Consider the following 22,790-nt stretch of genomic DNA (forward strand, 5'->3'; position numbering starts at 1 on the left):
AGAAAGAAAGAGAAGGGTTTTGAAAATAGTTTTCATTCAAGGAAAACCTAACCTTAGAAGTGAAAGTGATTTGAAAACTTAAAATACTAGATTGTTGTTATCATCATCAGAAAGCTTAAGTAGAATGAATAGGCCAGTAGCCCTATTATTTTATATAATCAAAATTTTAAATTTAGCTAATTGTTTATTGTATTTTACAAATTAACTCTCCTATAAGTTTTTATGATTATTATTTTATTATTTTTTAAATTATTATTATTATTTTTTGAGACAGGATCTTGCTCTGTCACCCAGGCAGGAGTTCAATGACCTAATCATGGCCCACTGCAGCCTCAACTTCCTGAGCTCAAGCAATCCTCCCACCTCAGCCTCCTGAGTAGCTGGGACTACAGACACATGCCACCACACCCAGCTAATTTTTTGCATTTTTTGTAGAGACAGGATCTCGCCATGTTGCCCAGGTTGGTTCTCAAACTCCTGGGCTCAAGCAATCCTCCTACCTCAGCCTCTTGAAGTCCTGGGATTAGGGTGATGATTATTTTAAATTGCCCACATTTTTTGTTGAGCTTTTGGAGAAAGAATATTATGTTTTAATGATGCTTAGAAGGCATGATGTATCATTTTGTATATATGATATTTAACTCTTGGATTTTTGTTGAACTTTAAATCATTACTATAATTGCTAAGATTGTAATGTCATCAGGTGTACATGGCATAGTGAAAATGTTTAATAGGTTGATATATACTCTCAAAACTGTAATAGATAATCTAGTTGGGAGACCACAGTTGGCAGGAAAAAATCTTAATCAAGCATGTTTAATTACAAATTGACTTTTTTAAAAATGCTTCCCCATGTCAGGTCAAGCCTAATATGCAATACTGATGTTTTGAATGGTTTTAGAATGGACAGTGTTTCATTATTTAATATGATGCCTATGATTTCAATCAAAATGAGATTGAGGGAAGAATTTAATTAAGAGTCTAATGTTCAATAGAAGGGTGAAAGATGATTATCCAAGAAAATATTGGGAGGGGGAAACAAGGAAAGATTTGTTTTACCAAATAATTGAATTATATTGTAGGTCTATAAAAAATAAAACAATATGGTACTGGTTTAACAGGACAATCAAGGCCCAGAAATATCTCCTAGTACATAAATAATTAGAATTTTTGCATTTACAATCATTGAGGAAAGACTATTCATTAGCTCATATAGGGACAATTAGTTCATGTATCTGGAGAAAAATAATTAAATATGGAGTCAATATATCAAAATCAATTCTATATGAATTAAAATTTGAAACCATCAAAGGACTGGAAGAAAATGTAAGTGAATAGTTAACTTGATCTCAAAGGAGAGATCTTTTCAATCATTAAGGCAAAGGAAGAAGAAGCCACCTTATCCTGGGGGCCATGGTCTTCCATTTACAGAGAAAGAAAATAAAAACAAAAAGCCAGTTCAAAGAGTCAGGATTGGAAATGAAGGTCCAAGATGTTCATTTTGGTAGTTGGCTAAAACACCCAAGAAAATCAATTGACAAACTGTTAAAACCAATAAGAAAGTTAGCAAGATGGCCAAATACAGAGGATCTAGGGGAAAAAACTAACAAAGTTTATAAATCCCTCACCCCTCCCCGCAAAAAAAAAAAAAAAAAAGAGTATGTTTGTATTACTGAGATTATGCTCTTCTTATTAAGCTTATGTTGTAAAAAAAAATTAATATATGCTTGGAGGTTACGGAGAAATTTTTATACAGTTTTGAGGGCATTTACTTCTTTGTATCATTTCTGACTAATATCTGTGTGTGTGATATCCTACTAATGTTTGTTATTGTAGTTCATATAATACTTTAGGGGAACCAAGAATTAAATGTCATAAATGTTTGTGTATTTTCTAAAAGAATAACTATATTCACTAACTCATCTTTTTTTCTTTTTCCCATGTGTAATAGGTCAGTACTCCTGTATTTGTACCAACGAAAACTCACGTGCTGCTTCATCGAATGAGTGGAAAAGGACTAGCTGCCCATTATTTCTTTCCAAGACAGCCTTGCATTTTTGGTGATAAGATGATCTCTATACAAATAACACTGAATAACACTACTGATCAAAAGATAGAAAATATCCACATAGGGGAAAAAAAGCTTCCTATAGGCCTGAAAATGCATGTTTTTAATCCAATAGGTAAATATTAATTCTCATTTAAAACCTTAACTATATTTGATCACTAAATATGTTCACTTTAAAAGTAAAGTAGAATACTTTTTAGTAAAATAGAACATGACTGTATTGACAATTAGCATATTCAGTTTATATTTGCTTTTTCTTGTTAAACTGAATTTATCATATAAGATAAACACATTTCTTTGCTCTTAGTGAATCAGGTCCCAGTAATAGTAATACCAGTAGTGATGGAAGGCTGGGTTTGCAGAGTCAAGATTGCCACCATGTTTTACCTACCTGCGTCACCTTCCCCCATCTCTCCTCCTGGTCAGCTTCATTCCCTACATAATTTTAGGTGGTTTATTGTGTCTTAAAAGCAAGAAAATCGCTCTGCATTTCTGAATGCAATACTTCTTGTATCTCGAGAGCTTTTCCTGTTTCCCTTCACCTTCCCATAAGTTGAAAAGTGAAGGGAGTGAAGACTGAGAGGAGATAGACCAAGCTTGTCCAACCTGTGGCTCAGGACAGCTTTGAATGCAACCTCCCACAAATTCATAAAGTTTCTTAAAACATTATGAGATTTTTTTTTGCGATTATTTTTTCTTTAGCTCATCAGCTATCATTAGTGTTAGTGTATTTTATGTGTGGCCCAAGACATTTCTTCTTCCACTGAGGCCCAGGGGAGCCAAAAGATTGCACACCCCTGATGTAGACTAGTCTGCCTATCTTCCTCTCCATGTATAGAATATACGGTAGTGCAGAGGGTATCACTGGTATTTATCCACATCTGATTTTTACATGTTTTCAATCTGTTGCCACCATTTAAAAATCAAAATGCTTTTACATTTTAAAAAATGAGAAATCTCACTTTTCTTGGAGCAGAGCATAAAATATGGCAGTACCGGCCCTTTATCCCACATGCAGCAACCAGTGAGTAGGTGCTGAGCAGCGGCTGCCCCCAGCTTTGGCATGCGCTTTCCAGGTTGCTTCTGTGCCCACCACATCCGGTTGTCTCTCCAACAAAGTGTCAGTGGCCATTTTTCATCCCCTTTGCGTTTTTAAAGTATTTTGCTAAAAATATACCCTTTAAACATTAAATGTAACAATTGTATGTCTTACTTTGAATTTGAATTAGTGTAATATTTAGAATGTCTATCTCTATTCTTTTTGGTTTTTGTAAGTGGAGATAGCCCTAAGGTTTAGTTGAGAGAATCTTCAGGAAAAACATCAATTAAAAGTAATAAAAGGTTTATGTCATTGTATCTTCCAAATGTTATAACCATAATGCTCCAGAAAGCTCCTTTTTATAATACTTAAGATCAACAATGCCTTTTGACCAGGAGAAAGTAAAATTAGGTAATTGTGCCTTCTTTACTCATTGTTTCACATAACTCTTCCATTTTTCTTCATCTGAGCTCTTTGGCATTGTTGAATTTTCTCCTCTGGTTTTCATGAATCTTTCGATAAAGTCATTTTGTGTGTGTGTTATATTTTTACACAAAGGAATAAAACAATTTTTGATAAAGCCTCGTAAAATTTTATAAGCAACCAGAGTAAAGAAAGTGAATTTAAAGTAAGCTGATTTCAAAATCCACTTAATTTTTTAAAATATTTGGATAATTAAGACACTATTTAAAGAACACAAAGTATCCTGATTTTTACTATGTAACGTATGAAGTTAATATATTGCCAGGGAATTATTGTGTTCTTTTTATTGCTTGTAATTCAACCTTTTTTACCTAGTTAAAAAAAAATTAGTTTAGTTTAGGAGGTGTCAAGCAGCAGATATATGAATTGTCTGAAGGTTGAAAATGTTATCCAAAGGTTAAAACAGTAGAACAGTATTAATTTTTCTTTGAGCTGGCATAATGAGTTGATGAGTTGACCTTTTGTTGGCCTATGTAGAATAGAAGAAATAAATATAATAAATTCCATAGTATGACCTTAACACAGAAATAAAATATGAATGTTTACCATTGCCTCAGTATTGGTTGTAGGCTTTTCTTTTTCATTCTTAGACAAATTTTTATGACTGTATGTTTCATTCATTTTGTTGGCATTTATTGAATGCCTTCAAGATACAGAGTTATTTCCTCTGCAGTATGTACTTGTATGTAACACCACCTAGATGACACTATTATCAATAGATTGTAGGGTTAAGGAATATAATATGTCTAAATTAGTCCTCCAAAAAGATTTTAAGAATGCAACAGAAAACAAATGCTGTGTTTTAGTAAAATAAGGGAGGTAAGCAATTTGTTTTATTTATTTTTAAGCATGTATACACGTTAAAGGAGTCCACAGTTTTCTTGTTTGCCACCAATCTGGTTTTGTCTGTAATGTGCAATGACTTTTTTTCTTGATTTCACCCTGTGTTTGGCATGAAACTGTATTCCTTGCAAGAACATTAGGAATAATATTCCATTTTCCCCAAAGAGACCTAGTATATAGGAGGGTTTTTTTTTAAGACACAAAGAATAGCCTTACACTCTCTGTACTATATTCAGTGGCTTTATGTTAGTGGTTGACAAATTTGAGATCAGCTAAGATTTTAACAGTTACTGTACGACTGTTGCATCAAAGTAAATGGCATCCTATATGATTTCATGTGTTGATATTAATGGTGTGGTGTAACAGAGCCAGTGTTTTTCAGCCATTTCTACATAGCCATCTCAAATATATAGGAGCAAATCTAGAAATTGTATCTAAATATAGACACCTAATTGGGTACGCTTACCCAGTTTAGTCGGCTCCAAGTATTATAAAAATCCATTATTTGAATAATTTTATGCTGATCATTTTGCTCCTGAGGCATCTATATAATAAAACATGCCATTGATCGTGGACTGTCCCCCAGAATTAGCATGGCAGTAAGCTCACAGTTAATTATCTTAAGACTGAAGACAGTATCAAACAGTGTCAAAGAGTGCTATCAACAAAGCATCTTGAGAGCTGTCACTTTGTCAAATGATATACAAAGATACATGATGAAGGGAGATCAAAATCATGAATGCCATCATGTTTTGGAGATGACAGAATTTGCTACTAATGTATCAGATAAAAACAAGATCAAACCCCAAAATAGTTATGGCACAGAAGGCATTAAGAATTTGTTAAAGAATAGCCTTGAGCAGTGTGTGACTGACAAAGCTCTAAACTGTTGATAGCACACAGCTTTATGAGAAATGAAAAAAATGTATATATCATTATAGCTATTTACCCTACAGTAAAGCCTATTTGCTAGAGATTTAGGGAGCAAGTCTTCTGGTGTTTGAGTGACATCCTGGTAAATGTTAGGTTTGTAAACAAATGAAATTGAAACTAGAATCAGCAGACCAACATACATACCGCTGAGCAAATAGCATTTTAATTATTACTTTTTTTAAAATTTTTAACATACTTCCTTTGCCTAACAAATAGCATTTTAAAATCAGCATTGAACAAATGCTCTCTTGTAATACCTAGTCCTCATTGAGCCTATGAGATATAAACATAATACTTAATAAATGAAGCTTATTGAATTATTATTTTATCCCAACCATACCATCTTCTGTATCATGGTTTGCTTTCAATGTATGGCAAATCATACTTACCAATAAGCCCTAGAATAGTCACAATCTATTGAATTAGAAGTGTGCTTCCTAAAATATAACTATGTCTGATAGGAAGTATAGAGAATATATAAAGCTAAATATAAAGTGATTGTATGGTATAGCTGCAATTATACAGAATACTTTGAGCAAAGTAGAAATCAAAAATGGACAATTTCTATATATAAACAAATATATACATATTTATTTAAGATGCCCTCAGTTATTCTAAGGTATAGCTAAACTTTCAAATCATAAGCAGAATAAAATTTTGTTCTTGTTTGACTTAAGTTTTGTCATTGTTAACTGAAAAAAAAAAAAAAACTGTATTGTATGTTGGTATAGTTATTTCCTATACTTGGTTAGGTGATAGATGAAGCTTCAGAAATTCCAAATCTATCAAATGTCATTTTATTTTTTGTTTTATCAAGATAATCTAATCTGCCACAAATTTTTTTTGAGTATTTAATGCACTTAGACTTAACATTTTGGTTTCAATGTGAGATCTCTTAATTAATTTCTGAGTGCATCTTAATTTCTTCTTCCAACTTTATTTACATTTTTTAATTTAGAATTTTTTGGGGCCGGGCGCGGTGGCTCAAGCCTGTAATCCCAGCACTTTGGGAGGCCGAGACGGGCAGATCACGAGGTCAGGAGATCAAGACCATCCTGGCTAACTCGGTGAAACCCCGTCTCTACTAAAAAATACAAAAATCTAGCCGGGCGAGGTGGCGGGCGCCTGTAGTCCCAGCTACTCGGGAGGCTGAGGCAGGAGAATGACGTGAACCCGGGAGGCGGAGCTTGCAGTGAGCTGAGATCCGGCCACTGCACTCCAGCCTGGGCGACAGAGCGAAACTCCGTCTCAAAAAAAAAAAAAAAAAAGAATTTTTTTCATTGAAAATTTGAAACATTGTTTAAAATTTACTTTTTATATCTAGAATAAACATGCCATAGTTTTAAGTACATAACCTCTTATGAACTCCCAAAGTCCATTACAGGTATGCAAAACAAGAACACATTTAATTCCTTCTCATTTTCAATACCTATAGAGATAATATTAGAAAACATGAAATTTCTCAGGAAGATATGTATTTCTGAAACGGGTATAATGTGTTCATTGGTGTGTGTGCAGAATTAATTTGTGAAAAAGAAAACCTCGAAACAGAATAGTTAGGTTACTTTATAATTTGCTTTAATATTCTTAGTTTAAAATTTTTAAGCCATCATTAAATTTCACTGTTTGAACCAAGCTACAAACATTACCTAAATTTTCAATGTTTAGTTTGCCTTTTTTTCACATCCTCTGTGTTTTCATGTCTAAATTATCTTATTTCCTAGACTCTCTTGAGCCTGAGGGATCCATTACAGTTTCAATGGGTATTGACTTTTGTGATTCTACTCAGACTGCCAGTTTCCAGTTGTGGTAAGTTCAATTGTTCTTCTATTTTTTATATAACCTGTAAAGGATAGCAGATCAAAAACTAAGCTTTCAACAGTTTTTGTGTGTATGTGATAGACAAAACATTTAAACAAATGTGTTTTGCTTTACTAATGTTTAGACTGCCTTGGAATAGTTGTACAAATTGTGTGCAATGTATGTATTTTTAGCATTCGTTACACACCTAGCCATTACAATCTGCCATATGTGATTGAAATTCATGGTTTGTTGGTTAAAGAAAGGAGCTACTACTAAGTAATTTTTAACTTATCACTCCAGTTTTAGAAAATTTATAAGAAAATTAATGAGGAAAATCCAGGAGAAATTAAAAACATTAATAATATTATTAAATAGCTCAGGGAAGATCTCTTTTGAGATATACATACATGTTATCTTGAGATTCTTAAGTGGAATATTATTGATTCCATCAGTACCTAAAACCCACACATTTTTGTTTCCTTTTTAAATCGATTTACAAACTGCTTTGATAAAAGTCAAAAGAGAACATTTATGCAGTTGGCAAAGGTTTCATAGCTGAATGCTATTCAGAAGAGCTTTTTTAGGATTGGATTTTGTTGTTAATGTTTTTCTATAATGCTTTATACATTTCTCGTGAAATTCAGAGGCTGTTAGCAAATTAGTACAAAGCTGTATTCATGCATCATTGAGAATTATCTTTGAACTCTTTTTCTTTTTCTGATATAAGGCACAATTGGCTATTTTGAGTTGAAGTTTCTTTGTTTTTATTCTAAAAAGAATTGAGACATTTTATCTACATTTTAGCCAGCTTAGAACAGAATTTGTTATGATTTAAAAGTCTTGAAGTTTTAGAAATAGACATTTTAAAATAAATGTATAGATTAAACATAGGGAACTTTTCATTTTCATATACCTTTTCAGTTTACCAGTAATTCTGTCCTGATGTTATACCTTTTATTGCCGAGAACCTGCAATGATAAATATAAGCAATGTAGCATAACACATTGATTTTATGCAGATCATCACCTTTATGTTTTGGGAGGTCTGCTATATTAGTGATATATAAAAACTGATTACTTTTCCCAACATTGCCTAGTAATTGTTTATTATTTTTCTATTAGACAAACAACACAGATCAATATTACGGAACAACAGGCTATGAGTAACATCACTCTAAATAGATTTGCCTCTAACACCGGAGGTATATTCATTTTAATGATTTGGACAATGTGAACCCAATGACAAAGCTCAGGTATCAAGTTAGACCAAAATTAAGAACTAAAAAATATTCCTTTTTCTTATCAATTTATATAAAGAACCTTTTGATTCCTATGTAATTGGGGTTTTTTTCCCAATTTTTATTACAAAGACTTCCTTCATAGTCTCTTGAACAGGATTTGCATTTTGTCTTTCATAATTAACTAAGTCCCTTTAAGGATGGATATATATGCATGTAGTATTTGACTTTTATCTTATACCAAGAAGTGTATGTGAATAGTATTTTTCTATATTTCTTTCAAACTAACTTTAGGAAAATAATTCATGTATTTCACATAGAAAATGTCTTGGCTATTAAAAGCATTTACATTAGTATGTTTTGCTGTTATAAAGATATAAATTATTTATTTTAGTTTTTGTTAAGCACAGCAGCATGCTAGATCAAAAATTTTGTGTGTGTGTTCCAAAAAGAGCTCTTTGTCTTGCATCAAATGTAATTGATCCTGAAGCAGTGTAATCACAATTACTCACTTTCTTAATTGGCCTGCCCAAAATCAGAAAATGGAAACCGATCGACAGTGTTTAAATCAATAGCTTCATAGTAGTGCTTGTGGGGGTAGGGAGATAGTGGTAATGGGTAGATCAATTGGTCTTAGATGCCAATCACTGACTGTGCCTTTTGCATAGTAAATAGCACTTTTTGCTTAGTGATGTGCTGTATTAGTCTTGGTAGTTCAATAAAAAGAAAAAAAGAAACAAGAATGGCTGATATTGAATTTTTTCCTTGAAATACATTATACAAATCGATACATAAAATTATGGGTAATAACAGCGTATTTGATAAGAAGCCTTCAGAAATGCTGAGAATATGGACCAAAAGCATGTCAGATACACTTATTTGTTAGAATAAAAAAAATGAGAGTAAAATGATCCTGCTTTAGCTTCTGGATTAATTCTGTATCATTATAATTGTATCTATGGATGAATAGATATAGACAGAACTGTTATATTAAGCTATGTAGTTATATGCATATTTGATAAGCATTTATGCCTCTTTTTTGCTTTGCATTTTTAAATGGTCATCAAATTAAATTCTTGATTAAATTTATTGAGATCGAATATGTGCACAACATACATAAATATATCTGTCTAAAAGTTAGTGCAGTACATAAACAGAGCCTCATCCTTGTAATCAGCAGGCATGCATGTATTAAGCGGTATGGGATGTCACACAGCTTAGAGCTAGTTAGATAACTGAGCACATGTTTTTGTCCAGAGATCCATTAAAAAGAAAATACATTCTTTAATAGTGAATGAGCACTAAAAATATAAGATAAAGAATGCCTTTAGCTGACCAGAAATTGTGAGGCATTATTGACAGAAAACAAATAGGAGTAGATAAACAATAACAGAGAAAAAAAAATCACAGGGAAAAACACTCATGGGAGAAAACTACCATAATGGTAAGAACCAATTTGGCAGAACATCAAGCACGAAGTGAGTAGGGGGCTTCAGACAGTCATCAGGGAATTAACTCCTTCCAGCCCCCTAGTTCCCCAATCTTACGTCTGACAGCAGGCAACATACACATTTAATTTGAGACTTAAGAATAAAACTGTAAAGAGAACAAGCCACTTGCCTGGGAAAGACGTTTTGGTGTGAATGTGGGGACCTACAAGAACAGAGCAAGGTTTGAGTTTGTGTGAAGGAAGCAAGAATGGTCGGAGATGAGATGAAGTATAGCTTTATCCAAGAGAGTATCTATCCAAAATATTCTCAGATCCTCACCACTAGGGTAAAGCCAGTGTTACATTTGTTGGTGGGGAGGAAAGGCCATTGCCTGCCTGCCTGCCTCCAACTTCATGTCCACGTAACCAATCATATCTCGTCCACTTACAAAAAATAAAACTTAGCCCACCCAGGGGAGAGGAGACCCGTAGTAATGATAGTTGCTAACTCAGTAGATGAATAATGGGATGGACACAGCTGAATACTGATTGAGCATTCTGGAAGAAAGGGTCAAGGAAATCAGCTGGAATACAAAGCAAAAAGGCAGAGACAGAAAATAAGGAAGGTTAAAAGGATCAGTTCATCTCATAGGAGCTCTGGCAGGAAAGAAAAGACAATGAAGGGAAGAAATAATTTAGAAAATAAATTATAGAGGAACATTTTCTGCTGGACGTGGTGGCTTACATCCATAATCCTAGCACGCTGGGAGGCCAAAGCAGGAGAATTATTCGAGCCCAGGAGTTCAAGACCAGCCTAGATAACATAGCAAGACCTCATCTCTACCAAAAATCAAAAATGATTAGCCAGGTATGGTGGCACACACTTGTCGTCCTAGCCACTTGGGAGACTGAAGTGGTAGGATCACTGGAACCCAGGAGTTGAAGGCTCCAGTGAGCTGTGATCGCACCACTACACTCCAGCCTAGGCGACAGAGTGTATCCCTGCCCCTAATGAATGAATGAATGAACATGTGGCCCAACAAAAGAAACACACAAGCCTTCAGATTAAGAGGGCCAAACAGGGTGAATGTGAAAAACTATGAAAAAGACCACATCCTGGTGAATTTTTGATAAGGAGAAGAATATCCTATTATCTTCCAAAGCAGAGAAAAAAGCAGCTTACCTAAAAAACAGACAAGAATGAGAATGGATTCAAATTTCACATACTCATATCAGTTCTGCAAGCCAGAAGGTAAAGGAAATGACCTTTAAAATTTTGAAAATACCAAATAGTCATTTTTCAGTGAAGGAAAGATTCTAGCAATCAGTTTACCACCTACACATCCTTTCTGAAAGGATTACTCAAAGATATACTGTAATAGAATATTTTCTGAAATCTGAGACAGAACCAGGCATGGTGATGCATGCCTGTAGTCCCAGCTGCTCAGGAGGCTGAGGCAGGAGAACAGCTTGAGCCCAGGAATTAGAGGTTACAGTGCGCGATGATTGCACCTGTGAAGAGCCGCTGCTTTCCCGCCTGGGCAACGTAGTGTGACCTTGTCTCAAAAAAAAAAAAAAAAAAATCTGAGACAGAGAAAAATGTAGAATTAATAAAACAGTAGTGAGCAAAGAATTCTACCTATGAAATTTATCAACGTATAAACATAATTGTTGACATAATGTGAAAAATAAATATTAACAATAAATTGGAACCAAAATCCCCACAGAGGCAAGAGGTATACAGGTATACAAGAACCCTAGTATATGGGTTCTTGTTATGTCCGAGAAGAGAGTTTATTGATGGCAAAAATAAGTTTAAATATGGTTTAAAATGTTAAAGATAACCACTAAAATTATAGAAATGTGACGTATTATAACTTCTAAACAACTAGGAAGAAAGGGAGTAATTAAAACCTGATCAGGACTGCATGTGGTGGCTTATACCTGTCATCCCATCTCTTTGGAAGGCCAAGGCAGGAGGATCCCTCGAGGTCAGGACTTCAAGAACAGCCTGGCTAGCATAGCGAGAATTTGTCTCTATTAAAAAATAATAATAATTTAAAATAAAAGTTTAAAACTTGACCGGTTTAACCAAGAGGAAGAGGAAAAAGCATGGCAAATAGAAAACAAAACAAGATGGCTGGAGAGGCCATGCACACCACACATACTCATTTTCACAATTCATGTCAGAGAATTAAATCCTACTTTTACTAAACAGGTAAAAAAACAAAATTTAACATGTGCTATTTATGAGAACCTTCACTAAGAGAGAATGGCACAGAAAAGTTGAGATTAGAAAGATGAAGTGTGTGTGTGCGCGTGTGCGTGTGTGTGCGTGTGTGTGTGTGTGCGTGTGTGTGTGCGTGTGTGCGTGTGTGTGTGTGTGTGTATGCATACATCAGATAGATGTGCTAAAACTAGAAAAATTAAAAAGTATTTTAGGTAAAAAGTAATAATAGAATATTTTGTGCTCATGGTAACCCTCCAAGAAAATACAATTGTTACAAACCTTTAAACCATGCAGTTTTGTAATTTATAAAGCAGAAAATAATACAAATCCTAGGAGAAATTGTCAAAGCCATAATCATAGTATATTTTAACATGCACGTCAGAAGTTGACTAATCAGAGAGTAAGGATACATAGGTATAGATACATACAGGTTTAATGATTTAATTACCAAGCTGGATCTGAGATATATATGTTTACATAGAATTCCTTGTTTCCTGTGTGCAGAAAATACTCATTTTTTTAAAAGCACATATAGGATTTACAAAAAAAAGGAAAACTATGGGATCATATGATTAAAGAAAAAAGACACCTAAGAAAGATTAGAGAGGAGAAAGATGATAAAGCACAGAGATCTTTGAAGTTACAAAATAATACTATACAGTCTATACCAATAAATTGGAATATTTAGATGAAATTAATGGTTTCCTAGAAAAATATAAATTAGAAATAAAAACGATTAAATTGTATCAGAACCTTAAAAAAGAGAATTTTTTCTAGAACAAAAGAAAAGGAAATCATGCCATGTCATTGTGTAAGTCTAGCATCACCCTGATTTTAAAGCGCAAAAGGATAACATATGAAGATGGACATCAGTTGTAGTTACAAATTCAAATGACTTCTGGCCCATATGAGTTACCCATAGCCACATGAAATATCAGAAACAATCTCTTTTAAGTCAGAAAAGCAAAACAAGGATATCTGCTGTCCACACTATATTCTACATTATAATGGAAGTTCTAGCCAATACAGAAAGGCAAGTAAACGCCATTTGCAGTATAAATCCTGGAAAAGAAGAGACAAAATTTTATATATATATATATATATATATATATATATATATATATATATATTTTTTTTTTTTTTTTTTTTTTTTTTTTTTTTTGAGACGGAGTCTTGCTCTGCTGCCCAGGCTGGAGTGCAGTGGGGTGATCTCGGCTCAGCGCAACCTCCGCCTCCTGGATTCAAGCAATTCTCCTGCCTCAGCCTCCCGAGTAGCTGGGACTACAGGCACGCACCACGACGCCCGACTAATTGTTGTATTTTCAGTAGAGACAGGGTTTCAACATATTGACCAGGCTGGTCTCGAACTCCTGACCTTGTGCTCGGCCCACCTTTGCCTCCCAAAGTGCTGTAATCCCATTACAGGTGTGAACCACAGCGCCTCGCCGAAATTATAATTTTTATTCAACATTATTATTATTATTATTATTATTATTATTGAGACGGAGTCTCACTCTGTCACCAGGCTGGAGTGCAGTGGTGCAATCTCGGCTCACTGCAACCTCCACCTCCCAGGTTCAAGCGATTCTTCTTCCTCAGCTTCACGAGTAGCTGGGATTACAGGCACGCGCCACCAGGCCCAGCTAATTTCTGTATATTTAGTAGAGATGGGGTTTTACCATGCTGGCCAGGCTGGTCTTGAACTCCTGACGCCTCGGCCTCCCAGTGTGCTGGGATTACAGGTGTGAGCCACTGCGCCTGGCCTATTCAACATAATTATTAACCCGTAAAGTTGGAATCAACAGAAAATCTATTATTTAAACTAATGAGTTTAGAAAGGTGATACAGATACTTATGTAGGGAGAAGAAAAACCCTGAAACTTTCCTAAAGGGCATAAAGGAAAATATAATTAAATATAAAGAAATATAAGCAAAATAATAAAAATAATAAGAAATATACTGTGTTTTTAAATGGGAGACAGTATTGAACCTCAAATTAATCTTCAAATTCAATGTGATTCTAGGCTAAATGCCAGTAGACCTTTTCAAGAAACTTGACAAACTTCTAAAATTCAACTGGAAAAGAAAATGCACAAGAAAAGTCACCATTTTTAATGAAAAAAGTCTTTCTCTATAATAATTTAAAAATACTCCTTAAAGCCACAAGAATATTTTTATTCTGTATAATTGATATTGGCACAAGAACCAATGAAACCAGAGAATTTAGAAATGTAAAAATTTTGTGTGTCATAAAGGTGACATTTCAAATCTGTGGGGAGAATGGACCATTCAGTAAATGGTGTGAAGACCCTTATTTGGAAAAAGTAAAGGTAGCTCCACATCACTAGTATTCAGGGAAATAAAAATTAAAACATTTCACTCATCAGATTGGCAAGGTTTTAGAATAAGTTTTATATTTGGTATTGACAAGAAAGGTAGAGAAAAACATGTACTCTTGTATGCTGTTTGTGGGACTTTAAATTGGCAGTATCTGTAAAATATTCATACTTTTGAACTCAGCAATTTCACTTTTAGGATATCAAGCCTAGAGAAGTATTTGTGCTTGTACAGAAATAGATCTAGCCAAGTATATTATTTAAGCATTGTTTATAATGGAGAAAAATTGGAAATGATAATCAGTGGGGGAATACTGAAATAATGATATATCCCTATTACGTATGTAGGTTTTGAGTACCTCCTGTGCCTTATTTCATTTTATGTCCTTTAATAGTTAAAACTAGCCTGCAAGGTAAATGTCACTCATTCATAGATGAAAAACTTGAGTCTCAGAATAGGCTGCTCGCCTGTTTCTCTTACCTGCAAACTTTACCAGTTTGGATCCTATAAAGGAATCCATGAACTGAGATTACACATAGTACAAGAATATATGCTACAGTTAAATGTGTACCAAGTAGAGTCTTGCCTTACATTAAACTTTTATGCCATCTGGTCCTATGTAGCTAGGCTATTTAAAGCTACCCTAATAATAGTGCTTCATTGATCTGGTAACTGTTAATTCTGACAAATTTACATCTATCATGAGTCATTTTTCACGTTCCCTATCCATGTTGAGGCAGTTATGCATAGAAATGGAGATAATCTGTCTCTCCCCTATTTAATCAAAGGGGTTGTGAAGAAAAAGGAAAAGAAAAGCTACATGGAGAGAGAAATAAACCAAAAAGAAGGCAAAATGGTAGAAAAGGAGATGCATATAAACTGGAGGACATCCTAGAACACTCATGTACATGAAAGTAAATGTTCCCCCAAATAAAGAGGAAATGTTCCATCTTAGTTCTGTTATAAGCCACACCTTGCTTACAAGATGAAACTGGCTTACAAAGTGACTTATGTACTAGTTATGTTGGATTTTGTATTTGGTTGTAACAGAAACCCAACTGCAGTGGCATGACCAAATAAGGATATATTATTCTCCTAGAACAAGAACTGCAAGGGTTTGGCAGTTCAGAGCTGGTGCAGTAGCTTCCCAGTATCTTCAGGACGTAAGGTCTTCCACTTTTTTGTTTCATGTGCTAATTTTGTTAGCAAATGCTGGTCAACTTCTTGGTCACAAGATGGCTGCTCCACCTCCAGGCTTCCATCAGCATTCCAGGCAGAAAAAAGGAAAGAAATGACGTGGAGAAAGGAGCCAGGTTTATGTCAGAAAAACAAAACTTTCTCCAAAATCCCCACTGAAGTTCTGTTTATAATTCATTGGTCATGAATGGGTCATTTGATCACTCTTAGCTACGAGAAAGGCCGAGAAGTGTGTTTCAGTTGAGCTCTCTAACGCCTTGCTTGTTGCTAGGAGGGGCATTTCAGGATCACTTTCCCCACCCTCTGCAAACAGCTAGACTTTCATAGATGCCTCAGAAGGCAGATCTCCTGCCTCTTCTCTCCCCTAACACCCCACCCGTCTCCCTTGGCATCATAGCTGTCCAGCCACTTTTAATTGAAGAGTATGTGGTGTCCTTCAGGAGTATTGGGAAGAGAGGTTCTGTTAAAAAGTATAAACAAGTAATTCAAAAGTGTTGTACATAATGATGTAACTCAGTGGTCCCCTAACTTTTAAAATTGTATACCTCTATTAGTAAAAATATTTTGAGTATGTACTCTCTAGAAGTTTATTTGTAATTATATATGTGTGTGTGTATATATATATGTATGTGTGTATATTTCTCACTGTGCTAACAGGTATTTACTAAAACATACAAAAACAGAGGCCGGTCACAGTGGCTTATGCCTATAATCCCACAACTTTGGGAGGCCAAGGCAGGAGGATCACTTGAGCCCAGGAGTTCAAGATCAGCTTGGGCAATATAGTAAGACTCTGTCTTTACAAAAACAAACAAACAAACAAACAAAGCCAGACGCAATGACTCACGCCTATAATCCCAGCACTTTAGGGGGCCAAGGCAGGTGGATTGCTTGAGGTCAGGAGTTCGAGACCAGCCTGGCCAACATGGTGAAACCCCGTCTCTACTAAAATGCAAAAATTAACCAGGCGAGGTGGCGGACACCTGTAATCCCAGCTACTAGGGAAGCTGAGGCAGGAGAATTGCTTGAACCCAGGAGGTGGAGGTTACAGTGAGCTGAGATTGCGCCACTGCCCTCCAGCCTGGGTGACAGAGTGAGACTCTGTCTCAAAAAAAAAAAAAAAATTATCTAGGCATGGTGGCATGTGTCTGTAGTCCCAGCTATTTGAGAGGCTGAGAGAAGAAGATTAGTTGAGCCCAGGAGGTCGAGGCTGCAACAAGCTGTCATCACACCACTGCACTCCAGCCTGGGTGACAGAGCTGAGACCCTGTCTCCTAGAAAAACAGAACCTTAAAAGGAATGAGAAAAAATATATATATTTAGTAGGGTTTTTTGCCTATACCTCAGTGGATTGTCTTGTGCCTCTGACTTTGGAGGACTTTGTATACAGTGACTTGAAGCTGAAATTTTAGATTTCATACTAAGTTCATTTGTAATTTATATACTTTATATATATATACACACACACATACTCACACATACACACCATGTATGTATATATACATCTTCTTCTAGTCCTTCACTAGTTTTTACATATTTCTCTTAATGTGACCAAGTCTTCCCCTCCATCAAGTTTGGTCTCATTCTTCAAGTAGCCTACCTGCAATCCTTTCTCACTTAAGCACTCCTTTTTGGCTGTTTCTGAAGAAGAATCCTACTCCTTTCTAGGGCTAACCCACTCACCTAGTTCTTGTGCTCTTCATCCCAACCTCTTTTACCTCTCCTAAGACGTTGCTCTACCAGTTATTCCTTTGTTTCTTCTTCCTTACTGGCTCTTTCCCCTCAGCCTCTAAACATGCTCAGGTTTCCTTAGGTGTTATTCCTTTGCCTCTTCATTCTCAGGAAGCTTGCCTCTTCTTTCTGTTCCTTCTTCCATTGTCAGTCTTCCCTTCACCCTCCAACTCACTGCACTGTGTAGTCTTCCTGCAATCTGAACGGCCTTACTAAGATTAGCAGTTATACTTCTTTTTATCCCTCATCTTACTCTGCCTTCCTGCAATATTTGGCACATGCCTTTTTTCCTGACCACTCTTCCTCCAGTCTCTTCTGCAAGTTGCTCTTCTTCTGTTTTTACTTAAATACAGGTCTTCCCCAGATTTGCACTCTTTCCTTTTTGTGGTATCCTCTTTTCCTATATGATTTTTATCTACTCATAAGGCTTCAGCTCTTCCCTACACCATTTACATCATTCTTTTTTTGTTTTTGTTTTTGTTTTATACTTTAAGTTCTAGGGTACATGTGCACAACGTGCTGGTTTGTTACATATGTATACATGTGCCATGTTGGTGTGCTGCACCCATTAACTCATCATTTACATTAGGTATATCTCCTAATGCTATCCCTCCTCCCTCCTCCCACCCCACGACAGGCCCCGATGTGTGATGTTCCCCATCCTGTGTCCATGTGTTCTCATTGTTCAATTTGCACCTATGAGTGAGAACATAACGGTGTTTGGTTTTCTGTCCTTGCACTAGTTTGCTCAGAATGATGGTTTCCAGCCTCATCCATGTCCCTGCAAAGGACATGAGCTCATCCTTTTTTATAGCTGCATAGTATTCCATGGTGTATATGTGCCACATTTTCTTAATCCAGTCTGTCATTTACAGACATTTGGGTTGGTTCCAAGTCTTTGCTATTGTGAATAGTGCCGCAGTAAACATACGTGTGCATGTGTCTTTATAGCAGCATGACTTATAATCCTTTGGGTATATACCCAGTAATGGGATGGCTGGGTCAAATGGCATTTCTAGTTCTAGATTCTTGAGGAATTGCCACACTGTCTTCCACAATGGTTGAACTAGTTTACAGTCCCACCAACAGTTTAAAAGTGTTCCTATTTCTCCACATCCTCCCCTACACCTGTTGTTTCCTGACTTTAATGATTGCCATTCTAACTGGTATGAGATGGTATCTCATTGTGGTTTTGATTTGCATTTCTCTGATGGCCAGTGATGATGAGCATTTTTTCATGCATTTACACCATTCTTACTGCTTCCAGACTCGTACGTACTGCCCTGTCCTCTCTCCTGATTCCCTTTCTTTTTTATTTTCCTTTCTCTTTTCTTTTATTTTCTTTTTCTTTTCTTTTCTTTTCTTGATGAGGTCTCACTCTATCACCTAGGCTGGAGTGCAGTAGCATGATCATAGTTCGCTGTAGTCTCAAATTCCCGGGCTGAAGCAATCCTCCCAGCTCACCCTCCCAAATAGCTAGGATTATAAGCACATGTCACTATGCGCAGCTAGTCTCTCTCCAGATTCTTGATTTGTATTTCCATTTATCTGCTGAATATCTCTTCATAGGTAACTCAGTACTCAAAATGTAATGTGGCTAAAGCCAAATCATTTTCTTTAAGTCCCCAAACTCCTTCAACACTTTGTCATTCACCCAGTTGTTCACATTAGAAGGTGTGAAGTTTCTTCCCTCTATTCATCACCAGGTGTGTCCCTTCTACTCTAGAATATCCATAAAATACTCCATCTCCCCCCTGCCCAGTGCTGCCCACCCTGGGGAAGTTGCATATTATAGTGGAATAAATGTGGACTTTGAAGTTAGATACATCTGGGTTCAAATCCCAGTGCTGTCAGTTACTAGCTGTGTGACCATGGGCATATTGTTCAACTTCTTTTTAGTTTTCTTATCAGTAAATTTGAAATAACAGAAGCTATCTCTTAATATCCTTTTTAGGCTTTATTAAAGTAAAAAAACACACAGTAAATGCGTAAAAAAAATCAAAACCCTGCCTAGACTATTAATTTAGACTCCTAACTGATGTACCTGCCTTTGGTTTCTCCCTTACTGCACCTTACCACTGCCACTGGAGTTTCTAAAACATAAATGGGACCATTTACCTTCCTACGCCAAAAATCTCTAGTAGTTTCCCATTGCTTCAAGAAACACTGAAACACCCTTGTCTTGGTTATATGAGTAAAGTAACCATATGCTTTATCACACGTATCAGGATACTTTAGAGAGTGAAAGTAGGCACCAGCTGGACAGGATTCCACAACAGCCGTAAACTAGGACTATTCCTGGGAGGACTGGGATGAGTGGTCATACTATATATGATACTCTGCCATGTGCCTCTTCTGTTGACATATTAGTCTGCTCCTCATTCCCAAAGTACAGGCCTAGAATGCCCTCTTTCTCCTCTTGGAAGTAAACTCAGTCTCACTCCTGCAGAATGCTTTCCACATATCTAATGTAGTGCCTGCCGTTCCATTATAAGTGTAATTTCTTTCCCTCCAACTAGATTTGTGAGCTTCAAGGGCCAATCTCACTTGGCGTTAAATCCCCAGATATTCACACACTACATAGGATCAAGTTTGAATTCAATAAGTGTTTATTGAATTGACAAATAAATTGGAGTTATTGGTTTGCCTTGGACAATCTACATATGGAAAAAATATAAGGCCACTTGCAAGAGTACAATACATAATAGCATAAAATAAAAGTGGATTTTATGTTCTTTTTTTATATTATGTCATTTGTCTCTACCCATACGTGAATAAATTCAAGTGTTTCTTAACCTAATGTTTAGTATTTCTTATCCACAATCCCTGTTTCTCTAGCTACCATCTCACAGGCTGTGGGATCCAGTTCTAACATGAAAGTAGAAGTCCCTCTATGGGACTTCCTGAAAACTTTTGCTTTTGTAATAAAAAGGAACAGATTTGGTTGACACAGTTACTCAACACTCTCTCATCACCACCCTTCCTTCAATGGAATGTAAACTAGGTACCTGGAGATACAGCAGCCACGTGGCAACCATGAGGATGAAAGCCAACATAGTAAGGATGGCAGAGTGGAAAGCTAGAGGAATCTGGGCCTCTAAAGGCTTTTTTAAGCCACTTAATGAGCCTGTGACTGGTAACTCTAAGACTTCTTGTATTATAAACGATCAATGCCTTTTTCTCAAAAAACTGTTAATTGGATTTTCTGCTTATTTGCAGCCAAACACACTGCTATCATCTAGGATACACTCAACCTAACCCTAAACATCTAACTTTAAAAAATTTTTTAGACAATTTAGTATTTTTTTATTGATCATAATGTCATGAGACTTATGTAAATGCACTTATTGTTTTTCTATCTGATATTAGAAGAAACATGGTTGGCTTTCTTAAATTCTTCATATCCTGTCATTTGAAATAATAATTTTTACCATGTTGGTCAATGATGTCAATGAATAGCACTACTAGCAAATAAGGGCTTTTTTTTTTTTTTTTTTAAGGAAAGCAAGTTTGCAGATGAGATATTACTTTATTAGCACCTATCTAAACACAATATGGTCACTCTGTTTTCTTCTTTATTAAAAACTAATATTTTTAAAAAGAGATCTTAACTGTTTCAGACTAAAGCACTTCATCTTCTATACTTTAAGATGTATGCAAACTAGAGATAAAATATTACTTCTCCATAGGCTGCATGAAGTGCTTCTCTGGTGGTAGCGGTTACATACAATTACTGCAAGTTTTTAAAGTTATTTTACAAATGGGATAATTTACTATACCTATGTAGTTTTGTTTTTAAAAAAAAGTCCTGATTGAGAAAACAAATGTATTTTTCTGCAAGTAATGTTGTTCAGGAAAATGTTTAAACCTTTTTAGCTGTGATATTTAAACCAAAAAGACTTTATACTGTCTATGCTAGCATATGCTTTCATTGCATTGATTTAACTACTTAGTATTAAGAATGTTTATTTATGAAGCATTTAGTCAGCTTTGATTGTTTTTCTTCAGCACCAAGGATGATTGCTTCAGTGTTAATATTCAACCACCTGTTGGAGAACTGCTTTTACCTGTGGCCATGTCAGAGAAAGATTTTAAGAAAGAGCAAGGTGAGAGATATCTACAACTTCCTAGAAATTTACACACCAAATAATATGTGCTCATTCCTGTAGTCTCTAAAACAAATTTTCATGTATACATAGCCATTAACAGATATTAGTGCACAATCTTCCAATTTTTGTTAATGCTTTGCACTTACAACCTTAAAAACAGATGTTTGTCTATATTCCTGGCACATTTGAAAATTGATTAATATGTCTTTAAAATGATAATTCTTAATCACCTTTTCAATGCTGAGAGTTGTCGCTTGTCAACCCGATGATATACTAATGGGTTTTGTATTATTGAAAGTGCCAAGAATTGGGGACTTTACCGATGTCCTACCACTATAATTGTTATGTTTGTGTATTTTTTTCATTATAGAACTGTTTTTTTTTTTGTCTTACTAATGTATTTGTCCCTGCACACATTAAACTACCTTACCCTTCAAAATAAAGTCCTAATTATGGCATTAAAATACTTCTGTTTTCTTTTGACCTAATTCTATATTAAAGAAATGCTCTGTTGTCAGAACGTATTAGAACTGAAACATTTTTTAAGTAAGTACTTAAAAGAAAATATTTTCAGCAAAATGCAAATATTAATATCTGTAGTTGGCCCAGAGTCAAACATACCTTCTAATAAAAGCGAGGTGGTTTTTTTTCATATGTGAATAAGGGGAGATAACTGTCTGATTTTATGTGTTTAATTAACGATAACATTTATAAAACTAAAGCATATTTAAATGCTATAGTCAGCAGTTTTTACAACTTTATGTGAATCTCAGCCATTTTTTCCTGTGGAGGGTGTTATCAAAGATCCCTTCATTTTGAGGTAGTAAATCATACCCATCAAACTTCCAGAACGTACTAGGCACACACGAATACCTACACCTAAGAAGAGGGGCATGCTTCCTGGCACTCCATTATTATGCTGAAGATACTGTTTTTACTCTAAGCCTTTGCAATTCACAGTGTCAAAAAGAAAATCTCATACAAGACCGTAAATTAATAGTAATATTTTTGCTTGGGCATTATTTAAGTGATAAAAAAGAACGATGAAATCTTTCTTTGGATTTGCATTTCTTGGAAAGTTGATTATTGCTATAGAGGAAAATTATCTTTGTGATTTTATTTTTCTATTGACAAATTGAATTGATTCTTATATTTGCTATTCTTACCCTTTGCTGGCTAAAGCCTGCCTCTCTGCTTTACATCTGCTCAGCAAACCAAGGTGAGTGGCACACGGTGACTAAATAAGGCATTGGCACATTTATTGTTAAGGGGATATTCTTTTTTTGAAAAGTGCAGCTAAAGTTATCTGAAGCAGCAGATTATTATATACCCTTTCACTCCCTCAGCTTTT

The 22,790-nt window shown here is 35.4% G+C and overlaps 1 protein-coding gene across 3 annotated transcripts in view; it reads left to right on the forward strand.

Moving 5' to 3' along the window:
* Positions 1 to 22,790, forward strand: part of AP3B1 (adaptor related protein complex 3 subunit beta 1) — a 306,137-nt gene that overhangs the window by 266,279 nt on the left and 17,068 nt on the right. For all 3 annotated transcript variants that reach the window (XM_007976120.2, XM_007976129.3, XM_007976123.3), the window contains 3 exons: positions 1,952 to 2,183; positions 7,091 to 7,175; positions 21,339 to 21,436. In XM_007976120.2, the coding sequence (XP_007974311.2) occupies positions 1,952 to 2,183; positions 7,091 to 7,175; positions 21,339 to 21,436 (415 nt within the window). The remainder of the gene's footprint in view (positions 1 to 1,951; positions 2,184 to 7,090; positions 7,176 to 21,338; positions 21,437 to 22,790) is intronic.

Source organism: Chlorocebus sabaeus, chromosome 4, assembly GCF_047675955.1.
Source record: "Chlorocebus sabaeus isolate Y175 chromosome 4, mChlSab1.0.hap1, whole genome shotgun sequence".
In the NCBI taxonomy this organism is placed as follows: domain Eukaryota; kingdom Metazoa; phylum Chordata; class Mammalia; order Primates; family Cercopithecidae; genus Chlorocebus; species Chlorocebus sabaeus.